The sequence below is a fragment of the Pan troglodytes genome, chromosome 7 (assembly GCF_028858775.2).
Source record: "Pan troglodytes isolate AG18354 chromosome 7, NHGRI_mPanTro3-v2.0_pri, whole genome shotgun sequence".
NCBI classification, from domain to species: Eukaryota; Metazoa; Chordata; class Mammalia; order Primates; family Hominidae; genus Pan; species Pan troglodytes.
In genome coordinates this window covers 47,227,738-47,253,967 of record NC_072405.2, presented here as the reverse complement: position 1 = coordinate 47,253,967, position 26,230 = coordinate 47,227,738, and the positions used below count along the sequence as shown (strand labels likewise).

The window sequence follows — 26,230 nt, the reverse complement described above, 5'->3', positions numbered from 1 at the left end:
GAAAAAAATATGTATCTGGAAAGTACGGACTACATAAAAGACAAATTAGAGTGCCAGTCTTACAGTGAAATAGAAGGCACGTTCATCATTGCACATCCAAGAGACGCTGTCTGGACTCCTTAATATTTTAGTAAAATATTGTGATTATGCCTGAATGCACCCAATTAGCTAATTGTGCTGTCATTTTTGATGTCTAAAACAAAAATGTCTTCTTGGTCTATATAATGTCTCACAGTTGAATGTTTTGTGATTAGGAGTTTGCACATCTTAACTTGGCACATTTTGTTAATTCTCAGAAATGCAGAAAATAGGGCTAGGCGCGGTGGCTCACGCTTGTAATCTCAGCAATTTGGGGGGCCGAGGCGGGTGGATCATCTGAAGTTAGGAGTTCGAGACCAGCCTGACCAACATTGTGAAACCTCCTCTCTACTAAAATACAAAAATTAGCATGGCGTAGCGGCATGCGCCTGTAATCCTAGCTACTTGGGAGGCTGAGGCAGGAGAATCACTTGAACCTGGGATGTGAAGGTTGTAGTGAGCTGAAATCATGCCACTGCACTTCAGCCTGGGCAGCAGAGCGAGAATCTGTCTCCAAAAAAAAAAAAAAAAAGGTGGAAAATACAGGCCTGTCCGGGTTAGATTTATCTCATAGATCATAAGCACCACTATCTATCCACTCTCAGGAAATAACTCAGATAATAACTAACCAACAACTCACAACTACATTTTTTCTTTCAAGAAATGTAACCTAGGGATGGCTTTCTTCTCGGGAAGAATCATTTTCATTACCCTATTATTTATATTTAAATGCTGTTTCAATAAAATGTAAAAACAATTTCTTTGGCTAACTGTCCCTCAAACTTTTCATGTTTCACTTTAAACTCTGCAAATAAATGAGTGAATGAATAAGTGTTGAGAAAAAGGTATTTGGTTTTCATCGGTCCTTAAGTGCCTACAAACTTGGAAAATGATATAAATACTACCTAAACCTAGGACTTGGATTTCAAGAGCTTGAAAAGAACTAAGTTGCAATTAATTTTTTTTTCCCTCATTTTGAGCGAGGGCAACAATGCTTACTGACATACAAGCCATGTGATCTTCGCTTCATTGCTTCTCCCACTGGGCCTGTTTCCATTGTAAAAGGACTTCAGTTGGCTAGATCAGGGTTTTTCATGCTTTGACCATTAGCCACAGCAAGAAAGTCATTTTTTGTCATGACCAAGTTCACATATATTCATTTATATCTGTAATAGATTCCATGAAGAAATACTTACGCTTAATTGCTATTCACTAAAATGGCCCCATGATCCCCTATTTGTAAAAGTATGAAAAACATTGGTGGTCTTAAATTATCTAAGAATATAATTCTGTAAGAGAGTAGCAAGGTTAATTTCCATCTTATTCTTCCCAATAATTCTTAGAAACATATTTCTACTGTGTTTCACATTCTGCAAATGGCAGTCTCCATCAGAGACTTTTAGAAGATTCTCTCCTGGTGATTCAGGCGCGCAGGGGTGAGAAATATGCCTTTTGGCATATTTGCATACAGAGGCTGCACTGTCTTAAGATGTGGCAACAGCAACAAAAGTGATAGTTCTCTGATTTTCCTAAGTGGATCTCCAGCTAGTTGTAAAATGAAGCCTTAACTATCCTCTTAATTTGTCTTTTCCTGTAATACAACCCACAAAATTTCCTGCCCAATCTCCTATCCCTTTAAAGTGGAGAGTTGGCTTAGCCAGTATTTAAAAAGTTATTCCTGGTACCGCATTGAACCTAGAAGAAACAAAACACAGCAACTCTTTCCTCTGCACTATTTACATAGTTCTGCCTTACCCCAGGTCCTTCGAGTCAGAAAGCTTGGGGTGACTTGAAAAATGCCAGGGCAGATAAGAAGTCTCTAAGCAAAACCAAGAAGCACCCAGCTAAAAACTTTGTTTGCACAGATGCAAAGGCACGACATCTACATGGCAGTATCTGAATTCCAAAGTTTGTTTTGTTTTTAGTTACACACCCAACCACATGCACAAAATGAGTGTAGAGAAAATGTGATCTTTCCTATTTTTAGGTTGAAATATGGGGCTCATAAAAGCAGGGCTGCCATAAATTTTCACATTCAGGGATACAATTTATAACCAGGAAAAGTACCAACACCACACACACCCCCAAATCTAACAGTGGTAAACAGTTTTTATTCAGGCAATGAAACATGGAAAAAATATATTAGTAATCATTATAATAATTTGTGAGTATAACTTTTACAAATAGTTACTTGACATATAAAAAGGGAAATTACTGTGCATATAAAATTTATGTAGATGAATATTCCACACAACACAATCCTGATAGCAGTAGTCAACGCAGCACTCATCCCTCCAGATGAGGGGCTCCTCACACACTTCATGGCACCCGTGGGAACACAGTGGAAGCAGATGTGCAATGAACATTTACTTGGCACATTAGTATAATGGGTATCTATTGGCAAACACACACTTGCTAACAGCAATACTGAAAAGTTTACTGCTACCTCTGAGATTTAAAAGAAATGCCTGGATCCTATCCCGACGGCTGAGAAGGACCGAGGCTGAGGCTCTGGTGTGGTCACCTACACGCTGCCCTGTATCTGGACTGGGGATGGTTTGAGTTCAAATTTGTACATGTCCATCTGAAAATTCTTTATAAATACAGAATTAGCAGTTAATGATGTGACCAGGAAATTACTGTTTTGAGTATATGTCAGATACCACTAAAAGGCAGAGGGGGAGAAAGTGGCATCTTGACAGTTCTAAATTAAAGGATCGATACAGGGAAGGTTCAGGCCACATCTCAGCTCTGAGCCTGGCCTCCTCCATACAAGTTAAAGCATTACACAGACCACCACAGGCCAGCATTGCACACAACATCTCCATATTAGAACTATAACCAGAATATATATTTATATAATAGCTGTAACCATATTATAGTTAATAAAGTCATTCCTTAGGAATCTTGTTTGTCCAAATCTAACTGCATGCTAAGAGGCACAGAAATGGGATTGCATTTGGACAAAAAACTACAAAAAGTGCAATCTTTAGTCTCCAGGATGCAAGCTCTGGCACTAGGGGATGGGTCTTCCCTGGAGAATGCTGCCGCTGATAGTCTCTTCCAGAGGAGATCCTTTGAGAGGAGAGTCTGTTACATCAGTTTCTTTACTGTTACTCTATGGAGACTCAAGGATTTAGTGGTAAATTGCTTTTTAAAAATAACTGGAATCTGGAGGCCAGTCAAACCTTTTTGGACAGATATCTCCTCGAAATACTTCTTTATTAAAGTATTTGAAGGAGATGACTTCTTAGACCTTTGGCTTGACATTCTGGGATTCCCAGACTATATTGTTCTTTCATAAGCAAATAATCTGTTATCTTTTAGATTCTTCAGAATACATACATCTTTACTTTAAAATCCCTCGCTTGAATCATATAATCTTTCAAAACCTAGTTTCTGTCTTCCTAACAACAGGATAAAGTCAGAAATGCAAGTCAGAGAGCAAGCTCACAATCACATGACCACAAAGAGACAACAGTCAGAGACAGTTCATGAGATGGCTACCAATTATAATGAAAAACCAAAAGGAAGTTAAAAGGGGGCTTCAGAACTTTCACTCCACTAAAAAAGAATGTGCTGAAATCACTTCCAACTCAGTATACACAGACTTAACCAATGCTTGCTCTTAAAAAACCCTTTTGAGCTTGAGTAACCACTGAGCTGCCCTTTGTTACCTTTATGGAAAATGAGTGCTTCACTCCAGCTGCTTTTACCCAGCCCAGGAACATCTGGGGGCAGTTTACACTCCCTGTTTATAATTAGAGGGAATTCAGGGCTATCGAATAAATATCTAAGTATTTGTGTGAGAGTTGTACAAAGTATGGGTAGGTTGAAAGGGTAACTGGCTGGAAAGAAAATTCAACTTGAGCTATCCTCCAAAACGAAACATAAATCTTCCCTCAGATTCCATACCATTCTGGAAGGCTGCCAAATCCTAGGTTTTTCACCATCATGTGCTTCTGCACTTCCTAATTTGGGCTGAGTCTGAAGAAGCTAGAAACCACGTGAGAAAACTGGGCTTCCCGGTATTTCCAGAGCAGTTTTACAGAACAAAAGGTTTGGGTAGGTCACTGGCTGGAAGGAGACTCTCCAACCTTGACTGTGACTATCTGGGCAGCCACGGGGGGAATTGTTCAGTTGGCCTCACGTTGCATTCCCCACTTAAAATACTGCTGGATAAAGGCTATCTACACTTTGGCAAAGTCAAAAGCTAAAGAAATTGCTCTGGATCCAGAATCTCAACAGGATCACCTAATATTCCCAAACCAACATCTAGGCCAGCAGCTGCCTTCTACTTTCCTTTTTCACTCCTGTTTTTTTTTTTTTTTTTTGAGACAAGATCTTGCTGTCACCCAGGATGGAGTGCAGTGGCATGATCATGGCTCACTGCAGCCTTGACCTCCCAGGCTCCCACCTCAGCCTCCCAAGTAGCTGGGACCACAGGCACGTGCCACCATGCCTAGCTAATTTTTATTTTGGTAGAGACAAGGTTTCACCATGTTGCCTAGGTAGGTTTCAAACTCCTGGACTCAAGTGATCCTCCTGCCTCGGCCTTCCACAGTGTTGGGATTACAGGAATAAGCCACTGTGCCTGGCCCTTTTTCTCTTCTGTAACAGAGTTTATTACTGCCTAGCTAGCAGGTTATTTGGCCCTCACATGTGTTGAGGCAAACTCTATACTATATTCTTACTCTCCAGAGTTCCAAAATCCTTTATTTTTAAAGAAAAATAAACAAACATACTTCATTCTGCCCAGTATATTCTCTTGATCTGTACAAGCTACGATTTTAATTCTCTTTGGAGAGGAGGCATCTGTTAAGTTAGAATGGGGGATATTTCCTCATAACGGTCATGGCTGAGAGGCCAGGACAATTATCACTTAACGAAGGTCCTTTGGTGCTCCCTGTGCATCAGCTTCATTCACTGGGGTCAGGTTCTTAAGGGGTCTCTTCCACCAGTGTGCTAGGGAAGGGCTGCCATCACCTCTGTTTAACACATAGCTACTTTCTTAAACACAATAAGCTTAAAAAGATGACTATGGATTTACAATGGAGGCCACTATAAGCCTCTCATACTTAAAACAGATCAATATAAAACAAGTAAACATGAAAACACCAAAACACAGCAGCAAAAAGATTTAGCAATCAATGTTTCTTTCTGCAAAATGCAAAATTAACTTATTTAGCAGTAGAGGACTAAAAAGGAAATCAGTTATACCAAGGGGAGACACATGCCCTTGGTACTATGACCACTAGGACAGCATTCATATTACACCACAGTGACTGCTTTCAAAGCTCAAATGATTGTCAAGCCACTTCTCAAACGACAGATAATTTCTGTTGTTCTTTTTTATACAAAATGTTAAGACAACAGGCTTGAATATACAGCCTAAGCACCAATTATGATAAATGCATATTGGTAAAATGTGACTTCTGGCTTTAAAAGACATTATTGACCTCCCTGGGGCTAAAGATTGCACCCATGTGAGTAATACACTGCTAAAGAATAATTCATTTTTTAAGATCTATAGAGGTTCTCCACTAGGCACAATTCATTGCTGAAGTTGGATCATGCAACAGTTTTACAAGAGAAGTAGGAAAACATACGTATACTGAATATAGTGCATATCACCATGAAGACTTTCAGCATGTAAGATTAAGACAGGACAGTGCTTTAAAACACTTGCATGGATTTGGGTTTGCCTATTCAAATGAAAGGGAATTCATTGAGATTTATATGGAAAAATTCCATGTTGGGGTTAATGGCCCACCACTCTGAACTGAGTCCAGTAAGAGCTTGAGGAATTTGGCTTTGTTAGTACAGACCTTCTCCTTGCACTCCTCTTCTCAGTATTCAAGCTGTCTTTGTTTAAAAATATGCAAAATGCACTGATTTTTGGAGTGGTTCATGTGACTTTTACTGCTCATTTTGTTAAAAATTCTGTCTTAAGTTAGAAGGTATTTTTTGCTTTCTTTTCAACATCTGAAGAACAATGCATCACACTTGGGAAAAAAACATTTCTTCACCTCATAATTGGTAATGTGCTACAATTACCTTTTAATTAAGATCTGAGCCTTTTACAAGTAGATTTTCTTCACATACTTAAAATAGATCGAAACTCTGTCTCAAAAAAAAAAAAAAGATAATGAAGACTAAATGTTGATTCTGTATTAACAAATGGAGGCAGAGGAGAGTAAATGACTCTAGGGCAGACTTGCCAAACCCTAGCTTGGAGGGAGTCCCATATTGCCGTTCATGCAGAAAGCAGACACTATCATCAGTCTGAGGACTAACCCTAAAGGGGCCACACCCATTAAAGCTGAGGAGTGTCCAAATACCAGGGCAACAAAACGTCATGGCAAATAGTCTTCTCCAGATATGAAAACCCAAGACTGTGGTCTTCACATCTTTAATCCCCCAAATTCTTAAGTTGGTGTTCTGAGTCAGGACTCTATTTCAAAATAGGGTCTCACATCCAAGGAAATATGTCCTTCTGTAGAGCAGTTCTTACTTGACTATGCTTCAGGGAAAAGAGCAGCAGCATCTATAAACATACATGTATGTGTGTGAGAGTGTGTGTAATTTAAAAGGGGATCCAGAGCCCCTTCTTGATTATAAATTGGAAGTAACAATAGGCCAAACTGTCTCCTTAAATAAAACCACTGATACTAAAAAATTAAAAGATTAAACAGATCACAAAAAATCAGACAGGTGGTGGAGAAGACCCCAAAGAGGAGTTACAAATTTAACACATTTGGGAAAGTAAAGATGACTTTAAAACAAACTAAAGATAAATCACAAACCCAAACTCAGCAGCCTAAGGGAACCTTCATAGGGGGAAACTAGGAGGCTCCAGCACTGTCAGGTCACACTCCTTTCTAGACTATGCAACCCTCTAGGGTTTCTTCCAGGGCTGTTGCATTGGCAGCAAAGCGGGACAGGCAGCAGTAGGCATGTGCTTTTTTTAAGTTTTTTTTTTTTCTCTGCAAAGGGGCAATTATTCCTGGATAAGGCAAGATAATTGTGGTCACAAGAGAAGCAGCCAAATGCAGATCTGTTGAGCTAACAGGGGGAGTGTCTCAGTCAGTCTTTCCCAGCTTTGCAATCAGCTCATCACAGATTTTTGTCAGTTCTTCAATTTCTTGGTTCTGAAAGACAAATGACATAATTATGCAGGCCACTTTGTATTCTGAAATAAAGGCAAATAGAGTTAACTAGTCCCAAGTCTGGATCTACCCTACCCTAGACATCCTAATTCAGTGATTTTTAACTTTTCTACATCAGAGATGCTTTAAAGAAAAAAAGGCTACACATCTCAAAAAATGTACTCATAAAATCATGCTTAAATTGAGTAAAGGGTGAGGACAGTCACCAGCCCTCTGAAACTTGTCCATGAATCTCTTAGTTCCCCAATTTTCTTGTTATCAGAGGAATTATCTGGGGTACTTGTCAAAAACATAAGTATCTGGGTCTCACTCAATCCATTAGCATATCTAGGGATGCTGGAGTCTGAATCTCCCAGGGAGCACCGTTCTAGGGGCTAACAGACCCTGTGATAAAAACTCCTGCTCTTGATGAATGGATGGCACAGGTATGAGTACATAATTGGAAATGCAGTAAAGAAAATACACCGGAGACATATAAAAACGGAAAGCTAAAAATTGCTTAGTGAGAAACAGGGATTGTTGCTAGTCCTGGTTTTCATTTATCTATAGCAGTTTCTCAAAGCAGCCCTGCTGATGTTTTAGGATGGGTAAATGTGTTGTCAGAGGCTGTCCTGTGCATTGTAGGATGTTTAACAGCATCCCTGGCCTCCTGCACTAGATACCAGTAGCATCTCCCAGTGGTGACAACCAAACAAATATATCTCCAGACATTACCTAACACCTAACATCCCCTGGAGGGCAAAACTGCCCCCAACTGCAAACCACTGATCTAAAGCAATGAAGGGGGAAGATGGCTTCATATTAATACATTGCATAAAAAACAAAGAAAGAAAGAAAGGCAGTCTCATGACCCCAACTAGGAAGGTGTTCTGAACTTCAGTTAAAATGCAACTTCCTCTCTGCACCCTGCCTGTGGATGATTTCCACATGATGTGCTTGAAAATTTAATGGTTTGACTTGTTTGTTTCTACCTGGATCAGTTCAGAAAGGAGCTGGACTGAAGTGTCTGAGTAGAAAGCCAAGGCCTCTTTCACCCAGATCTGTCATTAAGTGAGTCACTGCTGAGGAGGAAAACCAAACGTCTCTGTGGCCACCCAGATCAGGTCCCTTTCTGTACCTTCTGCTGCAGGGCCCTTTCCAGGGACTCCACCTTCATCTGCTCTTTCCGGAGTCCAGCATGGAGAGCTGCACTCTCAGCCTTTGCTTTTGTTCGAACCTGAGCAATCTCTTCATTGGCTCTGTTTATGGTGTTTGGGTGGAATAAAGAGACAAAAAGCACATGATTAGCCACTAGTCAAAGCCAGTCAGGATACTAACCACTGACGTCTGTGAGGCACAGGCCTCAAAGAATTGACTGCATGAGAGAAAAAAAACAAAAATCGGTGACCTAAATAATTCCATTTTAATTTATAAAAATTCAATTTACAGACAACTTCAAAATTTGTATCTCACTAGCAAATGGTTTCTATAACAGTCTTAGTTTTTGTTTTTTTTTTTAGACCAGTACAAAAGCAGACTGCATAATTTTGGAGACGATCACAGCTAGAGTTGGGATACTAACCACTGACATCTGTGAGACACGGGCCTACAGGGAATGAGTTTATTAATGAGATGTGAAAGGCATTCTTAAAAACCATAAATGTCAGTTGATGAACAGCCATTAAACTGATGAAAGGATGCTAAAGCCTCATTAGCAATCAGAGGCATGTAAATTAAAATGATAAGCTTTGAAAATTGATTGAATTGGCAAAAATTAACAAGGACAGTCCTGTGTGGGCCGAGATACAAGGAGACAGGCAGGCTCATGTGCCAATGGGCGGCTGAAAACTGGCGCTGCCTTGTGGCGGGCAATGTGGTAGTCACCAGGGCAATTTAAAGTGTACACGCCCTCCAACGCAGCAATGCCACTTTCAGTTATGTATTCACAGAAATACTCCCACCTGGCATAACAGTGAGTGCACAGGATGTTCGCTGTAGTGTTACCTTCAATGTAAAAATGTTTGTAACTAAGTGCCCATCAATAAAGAAATGCTATAGTTCCACGACCTAATAAAAAGAATTAGATTCAGCTGTATGTTCTGACATGAAAAAATGGTCAGGATATGCTAATTAAGGGAAAAAGGAAATTTGTCTAATGTGATTCCAATATTGTAAATATTTTTTATAGTTCAAAATCGTAGTATTTATAAAGACACAAAGAAAAGACTAGAGGGATATACAATAAACCTACGTATAATATATAGAGGCATCTGTATAACCTATGGAGAAGAATGCATAAGAAATCTAATACAGTACTATGGGAGTGGGAAAGGGACAGGGGAACTTCTGTTTCTACAAATAGAAATGTAGGCAGCAAAATGTACAAGCATGTATTACCTTTTAGTTAAAAAGTCAAGTTGGGAGTCCAGGCTCAGTGGTTCATGCCTGTAATCCCAGCACTTTGGGAGACCGAGGCGGGCGGATCACTTGAGGTCAGAAGTTCGAGACCAGCCTGCCCAACATGGCGAAACCCCGTCTCTACTAAAAATACAAAAATTAGCTGGGCATGGTGGCGGGTGCCTGTAATCCCAGCTGCTCGGAAGGCTGAAGCAGGAGAATCACTTGAACCCAGGAGGCAGAGGTTGCAGTGAGCTGACACTGTGCCACTGCATTACAGCATGGGTGACAGAGTGAGACTCTGTCTCAAAAAAAAAACAACAAAAAATCAAGTTGGATAACACTCCCCAGGATAAACTCCAAATGTATTAGATTTAAGGATTAAAAAAACTAAGCCATAAAGTGTAAGTAAAACATGGGAGAATATTTTCTATCCAGCATGGGGAAGATCTTTGTTACTATGACAAAGAATCCAGAAGCTGTAAAAGAAACGACTAATACATTTCAGCACATAAAAGTAAATTTCTGAATATCAAAAAAACACTATAGGTGGAGGCAAAAGACAAATGATAAACTTGAAAAATTATTCAAAATTCTTATCACAAAGGGCTGGTGTCCCTAATATATAAAATCTATAAAATGACAATAGGAAAATGGGCAAAGAATAGAGTAATTCATAGTAAAGCAAATATATTAATAAATGAATGGTGAAATATATTCAATTTCATTCATAAGATAGATGCAAATCAAAATTACATTGATTAAAATAAATGCTCTGGGGCTGGGCGCGGTGGCTCACACCTGTAATCCCAGCACTTTGGGAAGCTGAGGCGGGTGGATCACCTGAGGTCAGGAGTTCCAGACCAGCCTGGCCAACATGGTGAAACCCTGTCTCTACTAAAAATACAAAAAATTAGCCGGGTGTGGTGGCGTGTGCCTGTAATCCAAGCTACTTGGGAGGCTGAGGCAGGAGAATCACTTGAACCCGGGAGACTGAGGTTGCAGTGAGCCTAGATTGCACCGCTCCACTCCAGCCTGGGTGACAGAGAGAAACTCCGTCTCAAAAAATAATAATAATAAAAAAATAAATAAATAAATGCTCTGTTGCTTGCCAAAAACAAATACCTATGTTGAAATACCATTTTCACCTATTTGATTTGCAGAAAATAAAAACGTTGACCTATTGGCACAGTTGTAGAAAAAAGAGATGCTCTCATATATTATCTAGGGCTATCAAATGATAAAAGTCTAATGGGGCCAATCTGACAACACTTATAATTATAAATTCACATATGCTTTGGTCTAGCAATTCCTTTTCTAACATACAGATCATAAAGATAACTCACAGGCATGCAAAACGATCACCTACCAGGTCACTTACTACAGCACTGTCTGTGGCAGCAAGACATTTGAATTAACTTTAATGTCTAACAGGAGGGGACTGTTAAATAAATGATACATTCCAACAATGGAATACCATGTGGCTATTAGAAAAAAAAGAGGAAGCTCTTCTTGCACTGACATGGAAAGATTCTCAAAATTATATTGCTAAGCAAAAATAGCGAAGTATGCTATAATCATATAAAAAAGAAAAAAATTGTAATAGGAAGAAAAAACAGAAACCAACAATGGTGATTACCTGGCATAGAGAAAGATGGGAACCCAGTGGAAGGAGGCAGGAGCAGATATACCTTTTTTTACTTTTTAATGTTTTAACAATGGGAAAAGGGTTTAAAAAGTGAAATAAACACACACATAAAAATACAACCTGGAGTTGCGAAACAGTGATTTTTTTTTCCTCTCTCAATCTTCCCACAACATCATGAACAGTGAAATTCAAAATTTACAAGCTCTTACTTGTCCAGTTTCTCTTCTGCGTGGATTTTCAGGGCCTGGTATCGCTGCTCCTCTTGTTTAACTCTGGCTAAGTAATCCTGAGCACATTTCTTCAAGGCTTCTTCATTCTGTTCCAAAGCAAAAATTGAAAATAAACAGGTCATTTTGTTTCTTCTAATCTACCACATATCAGAGTTTTCATTTTTTAAAGAATGGAAAAATCTAATTAATTCAGATGGCTTTTATTCATACTCTTCAGTAATTTGAAATAGCCACATGTAATTCTCACTGAGGAAATTCTACATAATGTCTTCATGTGTTAATTTTCAATATCATACAGTAAGGGTCAGTTATACCAATATGCCTACTTTAGGAAGGCAGTTATTCAAAACTGAATGGCAATTCGATTTCCATATTTGATAAACTGGCCAGTTTCATTTTTATTTTAATATGAAAATAAAGCCATTTCATTGCTATAATTGTGTCTGGTTGATATGGTAAAGTTAAATTAAATCAACAGGCCCATTTACATCTAAATTTGAAACATTATACTAATGTCTTCTAGAATATGTAGCTTGAATTTTTCAGAGACATGGAATTCCTTCTAATCCCTTTTACTAAAACTGAAAAGGTGAATTACCAGAAAGAACATTTCTAGAATTCACCTGAGGTCTGAGGGTTCAATTAATAGTTCTTGCAGTCTACGCCACAGCCTGGGGCTTATTGGCTTGACACAGGAGAGGAATGGCCAAGACATGGCACCCAGTGGGCCAGATGCCTGAACAACCAAAGAAGGAAAAATGTGGAAAAAAATCCAGCTTCACTGGAATAGAGGACACAAGGCCAGTAGGCCCTGAGCTCCTATTTAAAAGGATACCCACAACCTCTGGCATATGTATTTGATGACCAGTTACCAAGGAAATACACTACTGGAAATACACCAGGAGACAGAGGGAAAAAACACTCTACCTTCTTGAACCCTTCCAGAACACCTTTCAGGTTCTCATATCTCCTGAAGAGATCAGAAAGGGACCTTTCCACAGAGTTAAGGTCAGCCAGGGCCTGTTCCTTCTCCATGGTCAGTTGCTGGAAGCTCTTCTGAGAGGTCATACTTGTCCTTTGTTCATCTTCTGGGAATCACAAGTCAAAAGGAACGACATATTTATTCAAAAAATAGACACTCCTTAGAAGACAATCAGTGTTCTCGTGGTAGGGACACAGCCGGGGATGTGACCAAATTCCCGCTCTTATGGCTTATACTCTAGTTGGGGGAGACGCGTGGTAACAAGTGATGGGGAAAGAACAAGGCAGGGTAAGGAGGAATGGGGGCGGGGAGGGGGCTGTTACTGTACAGAAAGTACCTGCTCTCAGGGGAGAGATTTGAGCATAGACCGGACAGAAATGAGGATGTGAGCCATACAGCTACCTGGGAGAATATTCCATAGAGAAGAACAGCTGTGGTAAGGCCCTGAGCTGGGAAGGCGTTAGGTGATGTGGATGATAGAAAGTATCATTTCGGCAATTTAGGGGAGAAAGGACAGACTCTGGTTTAGGGAGTCAATCCTTATGATATAGATGAGAAGAGACTCTAAATTCCATGCAGGAGGATCAATCCCTGTTGTTTTGTAAAGGCACCACTGGGTCTGATGCAGAGAAATTACAATCTGCACTAGAGTAAGAACCCTGCACCAAAACACAGGATGCTCCCAGTGGGTGTTAGTGATGTGACCAGGCCACCAACAGTCACAGAATTCAAGGCCTGCCATCTTCTAAAATGAACCTAACTACAGTTGACCCTCATTATTCACCAAGTCCATACCTCCCAATTCGCCTACTTGCTAAAATTTATTTGTAATCCTAAAATCTATCCTCCTAGACTTTGACAGTCATTTGTGGATGTGTGCAGAGTGCAAAAATGCTTTAGTCACCTGATATGCACACTCTCAGCTGACACTGAACAAAGCAATACTCTGCCTTCTTGATTCATTCTATAAACAAGTGTTCTTCTTTTGGTCTATTCAGGCCATGTTTGTTGCACTTGTGTTCTTTTTGCCGGAGACTTCACTGTTTTAAGTGGCCTCCAAGGGCAGTGCTACAGTGCTGTCTAGTGATACCAAGCACAAGAAGGCAGTAAGGTTCCTTAAAATACATACATTACAGAAGCTCTGTTCAGACGTGAGCCAAAGTGCCGCTGACTGTGAGCTCAATGTTAATGAATCAACTATATATATTAAATAAGGTGTCTTTAAACAGGAACACACGTAAAACAAGGTTATATACTGATCAAGCAATGAAAATGTTGTGGCCAGATGCAAGACTCTAACTCTGTCTTTTCCCTAGGAGCAGTGTGTATTTACTTATTTATTTTTTGAGACGGAATTTTGCTCATTGCCCAGGCTGGAGTGCAGTGGCACGATCTCGGCTCACCGTAACTTCTGCCTCCCAGGTTCAAGCAATTCTCCTGCCTCAGCCTCCCGAGTAGCTGGGATTACAGGCATGCACCACCACGCCCAGCTAATTTTGTATTATTAGTAGAGACGGGGTTTCTCCATGTTGGTCAGGCTGTTTTCGAACTCTCAACCTCAGGTGATCCACCTACCCAAGCCTCCCAAAGTGCTGGGATTACAGGCGTGAGCCACCATGCCAGGCCAGGAGCAGTGTTTAGTATTCACTAACTCTGTGTTTGCAGCAACTTTACAGAACATACCTCCCACGAATAATGAGACGACTGTATCTAAGTGACAGACAAATACAAGTTTGTGACATGGTCTGAAAATCATAAATGGATCTGGCTATGGTCTTATAGTTTATGCCACCCCCCAACCCCAAATTTGTGTATTGAAACCTAATCCCCAGTGTGTGAGTATGTTCAGGGTGAAAGTGGGCATGGAAGGGAATTTGGGAGGTGATTATGTCAGGATTAGTGTCCTTATAAAAGAGACCCCAGAGAGCTAGCCAGCCCCTTCTATGAGGAATGGGCCCTCCCCAGACATCTCATCTGTGGGCACCTTGAACTCTCCTGTCTCCAGAGCTATGAAAAATGTTTGTTGTTTATAAGCTACCTAGCTTACATATTTTGTTATACCAGGCTGAACAGACTAAGACAGATCCTATGGCTCATACCCTCAAAAAACAAAATGTTCTCCTTACCAATCATTTGAGCAATAGTCTTTTCATATTCAGCTACAATTTTCCTAAATGAGAAAAAAAGAACTTATTACCAGAGGAGGATTTTCAGACAATGAAAGTTGGAGAAATGCTGTCCCAAACAATTAAACACATTAACGTACACTGACAATGTATGTAATCCATTTATCTGCTTTGGGGCTCTCGTTTTTTTTTTTTTTTTAACATTATATAAGGTTTCTTAAGGTTCTAAAAAGGTTTTTGTTAAGATTTTATCTTTAGTCAAACTTATATTTTACTTATAGAACCAACTGCCTTCCCTTTCTCTTTGCACCTATTTGAATACTGCAAGGAAATAGATTCATTCTGCTTAGATGAGTCAATCTTTTACAAACTAAGTTAAAGATATTCTTCTGGGCTCTTCCTAACAGATGCGATCTGACTTTAGACTTTCCTGAGTCAATCCACCCTTTCAGACACTCCTACCTCTGATTCAGTTACAAGTTTTATTTTGTGTCCTAATTCCAAAAGTATTTCACTTATTCGAAGACTTTAAAGATCAACCTCTTGGGTTAACCTTTCTTCTAGTGAAGAATGACAATGTCCTTCTGACCCAGTCCAGTGCTGGGTGCTCTGTGAGTCGCATCACGTCCTCCCCTGCCCTCAATGGTGGTGCCCCCATCACTTTTGACGTCATATCCAAGTTGGTTATTATGGATGGCTACCGCTCTCTAAGAGCAGGAATGTCCCTTCCTTTCCATCAAGCCCAGCAAAGGGCCTTACACCTAGGAAATGCTTAAAAGACAAATAATAAAAGAGCAACAAATTAGAGGGATATACTTAAAATGTTTTTTAATCATTCAAGTGTTGACCACACTGTGTGTGAATTATTTATGCCTTTTTTTCTTCTCTACTTTGATTTCATCTTTAGTCATTTCATGGCTCATAACTCTCCTTTCTAAAAGTGAGGAAAAATAAAAAGATTTCGATTTCAAGTCAATCAATTTTGTTTCTTGTTAACAAGCTTTCTATCATCTATTTGGTGGTTATGTAATTTGAAACTCTCATGCATAATTAATTTTTAAAAAGTATTATGGACCAGGCGCTGTGGCTCATGCCTGCAATCCCAGCACTTTGGGAGGCTGAGGCAGGTGCATTGCTTGAGCTCAGGAGTTACAAACCAGCCTGGGCAACAGAGCGAGACCTCATCTCTAAAAAAAATTATGCAGGCATGGTGGCACATGCCTGTGGTCCCAGCTACTTGGGAGGCAGAGGGGAGAGGATCAGTTGATCCCAGGAGGTTGAGGCTGCAGTGAGCCATGATCACACCACTGCACTCCAGCCTGGATGACAGAGTGAGACCCTGCCTCAAAAAAAAAAAAAAAGTAGTATTATGAATTTCAGTGTCTCTATCATTGGATAAATCTTATTTTTCTGTATTCCAAATGGATATTTTGATACAAATTTCTGTCAATTCTAAGAAGATAAGAATTATGTGGGTTCTGTTTACATGTTATATGTTCTGAACAACCCAAGATAAACTACAGTATTTGAATATAATAACTGGTTAGCAATAACTCCTGAAATAACATTCTCAATCACAAAGCAAGGTGCAAACAGCAAAGCCCTCGAGCTCTCAACACTTGGTTCTGTGGCAAGCAAACACTGTCATCACTTCATCTGTATCAAATCTAACAGTGCATAAAAGTATCCAGCCCCTCCCCAAAACCTCCAGTCTAACCTCATCTCCAAAACTTCTTGCCGGGTCTCTTCGTATTTCTTCTTCCATTCATTTGCTTCAATCTCTTTAGTAATTATCTAGAGTACAATAAAGCTTAGTTTTACCCAATCTATTACAATTTGCATTTAAGACTGGGAACTGAAATAGCACACAACCAGGTCTAACCCAAGATGTTCAATCTATATTAGAAATATAAACTTCAATATTAAATGTTTGTAACCATTTGGAAAAGTATATTCTAAGCCACACTGAATGCTGGGATGCAGACACGGGAATAAAGATGAGTAGAACATCTCCCAGAAATCCCAAGTGGTATTTACAGCCTCTGTGAACTTTACCTTGGTCCAGGGTCTAGCTCTCAGCTCTGCAGGGCCAGGCCCTGACTGGGACAGACACCAAGAACAGAGCCATCTGATTGGCAGGTATTCACTCTTAACTAAGGCCATGTAATCACGGCTGATGCCAGGCCACCAGAGTGAAACTGCCACAAAGTCAGACCATTGGAAGTTGGCATGAGCAACACATTCTCTTTCTATAGAGATTTCTGACAGCTTCATAGAAACAGAGTCAGAAGGAGGGGGCTCAGATGAGCTGGCTACATCTAGCTATAGCATCCGTCACTTATGGGTAGAGTCTTGCTAGTTAGCCTGGAACCTAGGCTCATATTTGGGATGCTCTTTCTAACTGGAAGGAAATACTCTAAATTCATTGCCTCAAACTCTATTTGCCCTGGGCAGGGCTTGCATGGGCAGCCATGGTGCTCCTCTTACTGTACTTCCCTGGCCGTGCCGCTCTCTTCCTAATTGGTAGTTTCGTTATATTTATTAGGATCTCAAGAACATAGAAGGATGTATCCTGTGTGCTTCAGGTAATCAGGCACCTCTTTACTTTGATCCATTAGGTGGTGATCTCATAGTTTAACTCCCAGGAAAAACATCAAGTCATTTTTCTCATTTACAAGATTTTGGCCAGGGACAGTGGCGCGTGCTTGCAGTCCCAGCTACTCAGGCAGCTGAGGCAAGAGGATCGCTTGACCCTAGGAGTTCGAGGCTGCAATGAGCTATAATTGTGCCACTGCACTCAGCCTGGGTGACAGAGTGAGATCTTGTCTTTTATTTTATTTTTATTTTTCTGAGATGGAGTTTCGCTCTTGTTGCCCAGGTTGGAGTGCAATGGTGCGATCTCAGCTCACCACAACCTTCGTCTCCCAGGTTCAAGCGATTCTCCCACCTCAGCCTCCCAAGTAGCTGGGATTACAGGCATGCATCACCACGCCCAGCTAATTTTGTATTTTTTTTTTTTTTTTAGTAGAGATGGGGTTTCTCCACGTTGGTCAGTCTGGTCTCGAATTCCTGAACTCAGGTGATCCGCCCGCCTTGGCCTCCCAAAGCGCTGGGATTACAGGCATGAGCTACTGCGCCAAGATTTTATCTCAAAAAAAAAAAAAGATTTTGGTGGGCCTTATTACCACTGCTCCCAAGTTTTGAAAACAGGACTAGCTGACATCCCTCATTACCAACTTGATGCTATTTTAGAAAGCTATAAAAGACCTACAGCTGAGGTGCTTAACCACTTTCGGCATACTATAAAAATTAAAACTAAAAAAAACTATAAAACTAAAAACTATAAAAATAAAATTGCCACACCTTCCTTTAAGAACAGGTGGAATTGTCAAGAAACACACAAACCAAACACACAAAATACAGCATAGATATATGACAGGAGAGGGTGGGCAACTTATTAATGGTACACAACAGTGTCTTTCATATTTTTCAGATAACCAGGAAAGGCCTAGCAGTGATCTATTTTGAACAAAGGCTGTTCAAGAAACACAATACAGGAATCGGAGAGTTGAACGGTTTAAAGAATGGATGAAAGTAGGAAACAACTGTGTATTACTGCAAAAAAATTACAAATGTTTAGGCATTAGCATATATCCTCTGTAAAATAAAAGCACTGATTTAGTTACACATGGGAGCAAAGCTGGCAAAATTAGGTATTTTAAATGTCAGGGCTGAAAGATAAAGAAGGGTACAAAATTCTTAAGAATATTTCAGATTGTCAACATTTTACCCTGGAGACCAGAATGTCAGGACTCCAGCACCACTGCCACAGGGGGCCCTTTTACGACCTAAACAAGCTGCAGGTAATAAGAACTTCCAGCCTGTGATAACTTGAGCCAGCAGAGATGCAATCTACCTGCTGGTACATGGGCCTTACAAAGAAATGGAGTGATAAGCAGACTAAACAGGAGAGCTTTTACCTCTTCTCTTATTAAGGTGAGCACGGCGGTCTTGTCTGATTCGCTGAGGCAGATCCCATCCAGGGGGCTCTCACCTCCACAGGACACCGACACAGGGGCCTTCTCTGCAGAGGACTCAAGCAGCCCCTGTGGGGAAAGGGATTACACTGAATCTGTCAGCTTTCAGCTTCTTAACCCCAGACATCCTTCAACAACTTCCTCATTACTCAATTGATCACATCCTTTAAAACCATGTTTAAAGAAAAGTCAGCAGGGGGAAGCTTTTTAAAAAACAAATCTAATTATGGAAGTAACTAAAGAAAAACTGTTATAATGACTATCAGAGTGGTCTTAGCTTCTGTTGAGCAGATAACCTAGAGAAATTTTATTCTGATCTAAAAGGGAGACAGTGTACTTATAATAGCGGCCAGTCACCAAAGAACCACATGGATAAAAGAGAAACACACCCATGATTAAGTTTCTGGGGATAAGCTCCATGTAAATGGGAATTTCTTTTTTAAAAAAGCAAAAACAAAAACAAGTGACAGCTGCTCCTGTTACATATCGATGCTTTGTATGTATCTTTAGCCACTGCAGATGGAAATGTTTCTAAAATACTAACTTTCAGGCCTAAGAAGGCAGAAATAGCAAATATATTTGAACTCTTTGAACTCTCACCCCCACCCTTTCACCCGGATGATTCAGGATCATCCTGAACTTCCGCTGCTCCGCAGCGACCTCCTGCTGTAACCCAGCCTGCTGGGTGTGTGCCATTGTTGCCCATATGCAAAATGGCCATACATAAGTCAAGGACCATGCCTGTGTGTTGGTTCTTCCTTGCTACTAAGTTTTCCACTCCCTTCTGGCAGCACTTCGCCCTCTGAGGTGCTGGCTCAGAAGCTCTGAGGAGCTTCTTTCATAAGCTCAGGTTCCAGAGCGAAACACTGGCAAACTTTTCTTTTCATGAGAACATGGACTTTGTACTATTTTCCTTCCTAAAAGACGTTTTTGCTGGCTATTCCTCCTACCTACGGAAGTAAACTTTTTTTTTTTTTTTTTTTGAGACGGGGTCTCACTCTGTGGCCCAGGCTAGAGTGCAGTGGCGCAATCTCGGCTCGCTGCAAGCTCCGCCTCCTGGGTTCACGCCATTCTCCTGCCTCAGCCTCCTGAGTAGCTGGGACTACAGGTGCCCGCCACCACGCCCGGCTAATTTTTCTGTATTTTTAGTAGAGACGGGGTTTCACCGTGTTAGCCAGGATGGTCTCAATCTCCTGACCTTGCAATCTGCCCGCCTCGGCCTCCCAAAGTGCTGGGATTACAGGCGTGAGCCACCGCGCCCGGCCAGAAGTAAACTTTTTATATAAATGAGTCATCTAATACTTTGGGAACATCCAAAATGCCGAAGTGACCTGGAATAATCTTAATCTTAAATGTGGGATAACTAATCAATTAGTTACTGATTATAATCAACCAGTTACATCTTGTGTGAATCAACACTAAACAGAAAGTCCAAGGTGAACGTAGACGAGTGGCTTTTAAATTTTTCAGAGTCATTATAGTTTTACCCTCTCTCTAGAAAATGCTCAGAAACAGAATTTTAGCATGCAGCTTCACAGACCTCAGCCATGGGCCCAAAATAGAAACCTGTCTCAGGCCACAGAAAAGCAAAATACAAAAGCCACAAGCTGGCAGTGCGCCCATGTTCCAGCAGCATTTGGGGGAGGGCAGCCCACCATGCCAACAGAAGTCCAAGGTACCCACAAAACCTCCCTTTTCTCTCTTGGGATAGATCTACCACTAGAACCAGAAGGCACTTGCAGTGGGCAGCCTCTAAAATGCCCCCCAGTAACCCCTACCTCCAGTACTAATCCCCTCCCTCTGTAATCTCTTCCCTTTGAGTGTAGGCTGGACCTAGTGACTCATTAGAATATGGCAAACGTCATGGATGTCACTTCTGAGGTTAGGTTCTGAACAAACTCTGACTTCCATGTTTTGAGAAGCTACAGGGAAAGGCCCATGTGGCAAGGAGCCGATGTCTCTGCTAATAGCCAGTGGGGACCTGAGACTTGCCAACAACCACATGAGTGAGCTTGGAAGCAGATCCTCCCCAAGTCAAGCCTGGATATGACTGCAGCCCTGATCAACACCTGGATTGCACAGCCTGTAACAGATCCTGAGTCAGAGGCACCCAGCAAAGCTGCCCAAGATTCCTGACGCACAGAAACAATGAGATAATAAACACTTGCTTTAAGTGTTGGAGTAATGTGTTACACAGCAGCAGATAGCTGATACACCCCTGGACATTTGAATCATCTCACTAACTTCCTGTGCCTTGTTTCTTATCAAGAAACTTTTACTTGCCTAAAGGGAGGTAATACAGGAGGTCAAGTTGAGACTTGATTCACCTCACTGTTAAACTTCTGATTCTAAATTAACAACATTTCATGGGTCAGTCTCTTCTGAGTTCTTAGTTTAAGCCAGAGTCCCCAGGTTAAGTCAACTTTAGGAAACAGACTCTCAGTGCTTTCCATGGCTACCAATTTCGTGAGAATATGGGAAATACGCCCCCTAAAAATCTTCATAGCCAGGAAAACATCAACATCCATTACAGAGTTCAGCATCTCATTCATTTGTTGAGAGGGTAAATGAATTCAGTCTGCCTAACAACTCAATGCTAACACATGTGGGGTCCGGAAGAGGCAGCATCCTGAGCAGGCGGTAGGAGATCAAACCTTAGATGGTGTTTAATGTCTCCAGGTGAGTGGGCTCTTCAGCCTGCCGACTCTCCCCAGCCACTCTCCTCTCTGCCTGGCCACATTTACAAACCTCACTACTCAAAATGCAACAACTCTTACAGGTGTCAGGGCAGGAATGTATGCCCTTGCTTACTTTAGCCATCTTTTCCAGCCTCCTAGGATTTAACTTTTTACATTCCTTAGTCCTTTAGGTTGCTTATCAAAAAGTGCAGAACATTTCACAGGGGTGTCCAAGGGAGAGAATGCAGTCATGGGTTCTTAGTTTCTGTTTCTGGTTGGGGCAGTAAAGCCCCTTCCTCATCCCTCTTTTCCGCTTATCACTAGAGACAGAAACTAAAAACTATGGCTTCAGGCTGCTAAAAGCCTAAAACAAAACCAATCATAACAACAACAACAAAATTAAGCAAGTTGGACAAGCTTGTTATAGAATCTACCATCACAGAGAATTGGCCAGAAGATCTGTTTTAGGCCTGGGCCATCTAATATGTCTTTAATGAAGACGCTAAATCAATCAATCATATCCTTCCAAAAGGGCTTTATTTCATGTTTGCCAGTGCTTCTCCCAGTCCCTCAAAACATTCACAATTGAGGACCAACAAAGACCAGTCTATAGACAATAGAACTCAATGGACTCCCGGTTGCAAATTTACAGTGAGCACAGATGCCACTGATTCCCGTGGCTGTGGAGAATTCGCATCACTAATCTGTGGCAGTGTGCTGACTGTGCTCATTTGTCCTCAATCACAACGGAGCAGTATCAGCCCCTGCCGTACTCTAACAGAGACGTGCCCAAAAAAGCCAAATGAACTCACCTTTTAAAACATTTAAAACTTAAAAAGAAAAGTTAACTTCTTACGTGAAAAATGCTGTGGAACAACAGCTGAAAAGCAAGGAGAGACTGACTCCTACCACTGATTGTACTCTGGCCTTAGTCCAGCCACCACCTACTGCTGGGCACAAGACCACATAAGAATGGACTTCAGAGCAACACAGATAAACTTAAAAAGTGAATGATGGATTAAATAGATGATTTTTTCATTCAATGTTTTGCATGGTGAAATTTCTTTATACAATGTTTATTCAATGTTCTAAGGAAGCAGAAATTAATTTATGTTGGGAAGTTCAAAAGGAGTTGCTTTTAAAAGGTCACAGCATATGATATGTTCCTCACCAGCTGGCTTCAGAGACAGTGTTTGCCATTTTTCTTTTTCACTCTCTTCCTTTTCACTCTCTTTTCCACGTGTTTCCTATCAACACCACACCAGTGTATTCTAACACAACAGTGTATTCTAGCACTTTACAGCTTAAATCTTTCACGTTGTCATTTCATCTTATCCTTACAACCACTTTGATAAGGCAGATGGGTGCTACTCATTTTATGGATGAATCAGTTGGGAATTAGGAAGTTTAAAGTTTAAGAACTGAGTAAATGGGCTGGGCGCAGTGGCTCATGCCTGTAATCCCAGCACTTCAGGAGGCCAAGGCAGGTGGATCACCTGAGGTCAGGAGTTTGAGACCAGCTTGGCCAACATGGTGAAACCCCATCTCTACTAATAATACAAAAATTAGCCGGGCGTGGTGGCGCATGCCTGTAATCCCAGCTACTGAGGAGGCTGAGGGAGGAGAATTGCTTGAACCCAGTAGGTGGAGGTTGTAGTGAGCCGAGATTGCGTCACTGTACTCCAACCTGGGTGACAAGAGTGAAACTCTGTCTCAAAAAAAAAAAAAAAAAGAACTGAGTAAACCAGCCAGGTGCAGGGGCTCATGCCTGTAATCCCAGCACTTTGGGAGGCGGAGATGGGCAGATTGCTTGAGCCCAGGAGTTTGAGACCAGCCTAGGTAACATGGCAAGACCCCATTTCTGCAAAAAATACAAAAACTAGCTGGGTGTGGTGGCACGTGCCTCTAGTTCCAGCTACTTGGGAGGCTGTGGTAGAAGGATCACTTGAGCCCAGGAGGTGGAGGTTGCAGTTAGCCAAGATCGCACCACTGTACTCCAGCCTGGGGAACAGAGTGAGACTGTCTCAAATAACAATAATAATAATAATAATAATAACAACAATAATAATGATAATAATAAAACTTAGTTAACCCAAGACATCCAAAATATTATCATCTCAACATGTAGTTAATATAAAAAGTTGAGACATTTATGCTTCTTCTTTTTCTGAGTAGCTACAGTTCAAGTGCTCCACAGCTACCTGCGGCTAGGGTTACAATGCAGAGACTATGTGTTCTTCAAGTGAAGAAACTATCTCATTTACATTTTATCCTCATCACCTAACACTGACCAGAATTTAACAAATTCACATGGGCTTCAAAACAAATACTGAAGGAAACCTGAGTCCCACCCGGCCCTCCACATTCCGGAACTTACAAGCACAGTGGACCCGTCTTCTTCCATCTTCTGGCACGTCTCCTTCTCTATGCCTAAGACAGAAAGTCATTTTTATAGTTATCCCAAGAAGTCGGTTCCTTTCCTCCCTAGTGAAAGGCTCTTGGAAACCCCAGTGCAGGCGAGAATGACTTATGAACACATGAAAAGCATTTTAAGATTTTATTTAAAAGGAGCGCTGGCATTTTGTTGAGTGCTGTTATAAGTCCATGACATTCAGAAGAGGAGCACATGGTTAGTCAGCCACAAACAGGTCGTCAGCCTTCAGGCTGAAAGAACAGCAAGGCTGCCCCCTTGTGTCCATTAAAAGTTTGCAAAAATGTGTCTTACTAACTATGGCATTATTTCAGAAAGGGGACACTGTGTAACACCGAATGCTTTTTTTTAATCATCAAGTCGGAGTGAATTTAAATTCCAGCCCAGAAGGGTGGCCTTGATCTAATTAATGCAGCAGATAAGATAATAAGCTTTAAAATTCAAGGCAGCGAAACTAAACTCATTCTCCCCTCCACACCCTTCAAATGGGCTTCCTTGTCTCAGGTCTATCCTCTACTCTACTAGGGTAGAGGATGACATTTAAAATAACCAGAAGATGGCTGGGCACAGTGGCTCATGCCTGTAATCCCAGCACTTTGGGAGGCCAAGGTGGGTGGATCATCTGAGGTCAGGAGACCAGCCTGGCCAACATGGCGAAGCCTCGTCTACTAAAAATACAAAAATTAGCTGGGCGTGGTGGCGCATGCCTATAATCTCAGCTACTTGGGAGGCTGAAGCAGGAGAATCGCTTGAACCCGGGAGCTGGAGGTTGCAGTGAGTTGAGATAGCGCCACCACACTCCAGCCGGGGCAACAAGAGCGAAACTCAGTCTCAAAAATAAGAAAAATAAAAAATAAAATAACCAGAAGATGCATTCATTAAATTAAACATAAAAATACAGAAAAGCATACAAAAGTTTAAAGTCACAATCCTCCACATGGCAATCACTAACTACTATTGTTGTCAATAGCTAATTATTTAAAACACAAATGTGACCATCACTCCCTTATTCAAAAACCTTCAACCTCCCCCTCCCTACCTATAGGATCAAGCCCAGATTCCACGGTATGACCTTGTTTCCCACTTGGCCAGATACTTACAGAAAGCAACCAGGCCTTTTACCAACATGGCAGCTTTCTTCCCATGGCTGTGTGAAAATCTCATTTCCTGGAGAACATCTAGTAAGTATCCATCAGGACCCAGCTTCAAGGGGACACTCACCAGGACACAGTCAGGATTCACCTAACAGGGCCTGTAGCCATTCCCACACCCAGGACCGCAGCCTCCACTTGCTTGTGATGCTGCTGATCAGTTACAATGTAACCACTTGTTTAAATATGTTCCCCTTGCTGTTTGCTAACTTTGAAGACAGCACTGTATGTACAGGGCCCCAGCTCTCTACATAAATTTTTGTTGAAGGAATTTCCTCTAGTGAGGAAGAATATAATTCAATAAATGTTTACCATGTACTGTGTCAAAGGTGACTCAAAGATGACTGGTAGTCTCTAACCTCAGTAAGTTTATAATATTACCTTCCTGTAATTAACACACTGCACTAGGTACTGTGGAACAGGAAGGGGGAAAGGAAATGTGGGAGCAAAAGCATGCTGGAGAGACCTGAAGGGATGTGCAGATCTGTGTAAGAGGCAGCAAAGGAAGACACTTCAGATGGAAAAAAAACCAAGGCAGGTGTTAAGAATACTCAGGATTAACCCCAAGAAACTGGGGGAATGGCGAACAATATCTTTGGGAAAGATGTCAGGGCAGAAGGCAGTATTGGAAGAAATCAGGAACAATGCCTGGCATATTATTTTATAGATGAGAGACTGAGGCCTGGGATGAGAAGGAGGCCAGGGGGAATAAATTGCTCCAAGTCCTGACTTTCCATCTGCTTCCCTGGCTTAATGGCAGATCATGACTTTTAAAATTCTATATGTAAAAGCCCATGAACAAAATTATGTTAAGAAGATCTGAGTTTTTAATAATGTTTAATGTAGTCAGGAACATGGTTCTAAACTTTTCATAAGTAAAGTTTAAGGCCAAGGATGTAACTGGGGTCCCAAGAAAGAGGGGCTTAGCTCTAGAATGATCTGCTGAGTCCATCAATAAGAGGCTTCCACCCTGGTTAGCCCAGGTTCCTCATTGGCATGTTAAGAAAGATTTTACAGTGCACTGGTCAATCTCAACTTACCACATCTGTACCAGGAAAATTTACAGTAGCCTAGTATCATGAAAATAATCTCTTCATACTTTGGCATTGTGGCGAAAAGACCATGGAACCAGACTGCTTAGAGTCAAATGTAGTTCTACCATTTACTAATGATGAGGTTCAGAACACACTTCACCAAAATATGGTGCCTTCGCATTTGAGGACACAGCAGAAGCAGGGAGGTCTCTCGGCCCCTCTCCTGCCCCCTTTCCTGAAGCAGGCCATAAAGCAACCCCTCAGACCTTCCCCTGAAAATAGTTCATAAG

At 41.2% G+C, this 26,230-nt stretch overlaps 1 protein-coding gene across 30 annotated transcripts in view; it reads right to left on the bottom strand.

Annotated features, from left to right (window-relative positions):
• Positions 1-2,169: 2,169 nt before the first annotated feature.
• Positions 2,170-26,230, bottom strand: part of TACC1 (transforming acidic coiled-coil containing protein 1) — a 124,627-nt gene continuing 100,566 nt past the window's right edge. For 27 of the 30 annotated variants that reach the window (XM_063817038.1, XM_063817040.1, XM_024345126.3 and 24 more), the window contains 8 exons: positions 23,702-23,754; positions 18,590-18,715; positions 16,327-16,403; positions 14,610-14,653; positions 12,429-12,589; positions 11,481-11,587; positions 8,365-8,485; positions 2,170-7,229 (listed from right to left, as the gene is read on the bottom strand). In XM_063817038.1, coding sequence (XP_063673108.1) covers positions 7,161-7,229; positions 8,365-8,485; positions 11,481-11,587; positions 12,429-12,589; positions 14,610-14,653; positions 16,327-16,403; positions 18,590-18,715; positions 23,702-23,754 — 758 coding nt within the window. In that variant the 3' untranslated portion in view covers positions 2,170-7,160. Of the gene's footprint in view, positions 7,230-8,218; positions 8,486-11,480; positions 11,588-12,428; positions 12,590-14,609; positions 14,654-16,326; positions 16,404-18,589; positions 18,716-23,701; positions 23,755-26,230 lie in introns of all 30 variants that reach the window. The other 3 variants (XR_010159494.1, XR_010159493.1, XM_016959362.3) reach the window with 2 other exon arrangements.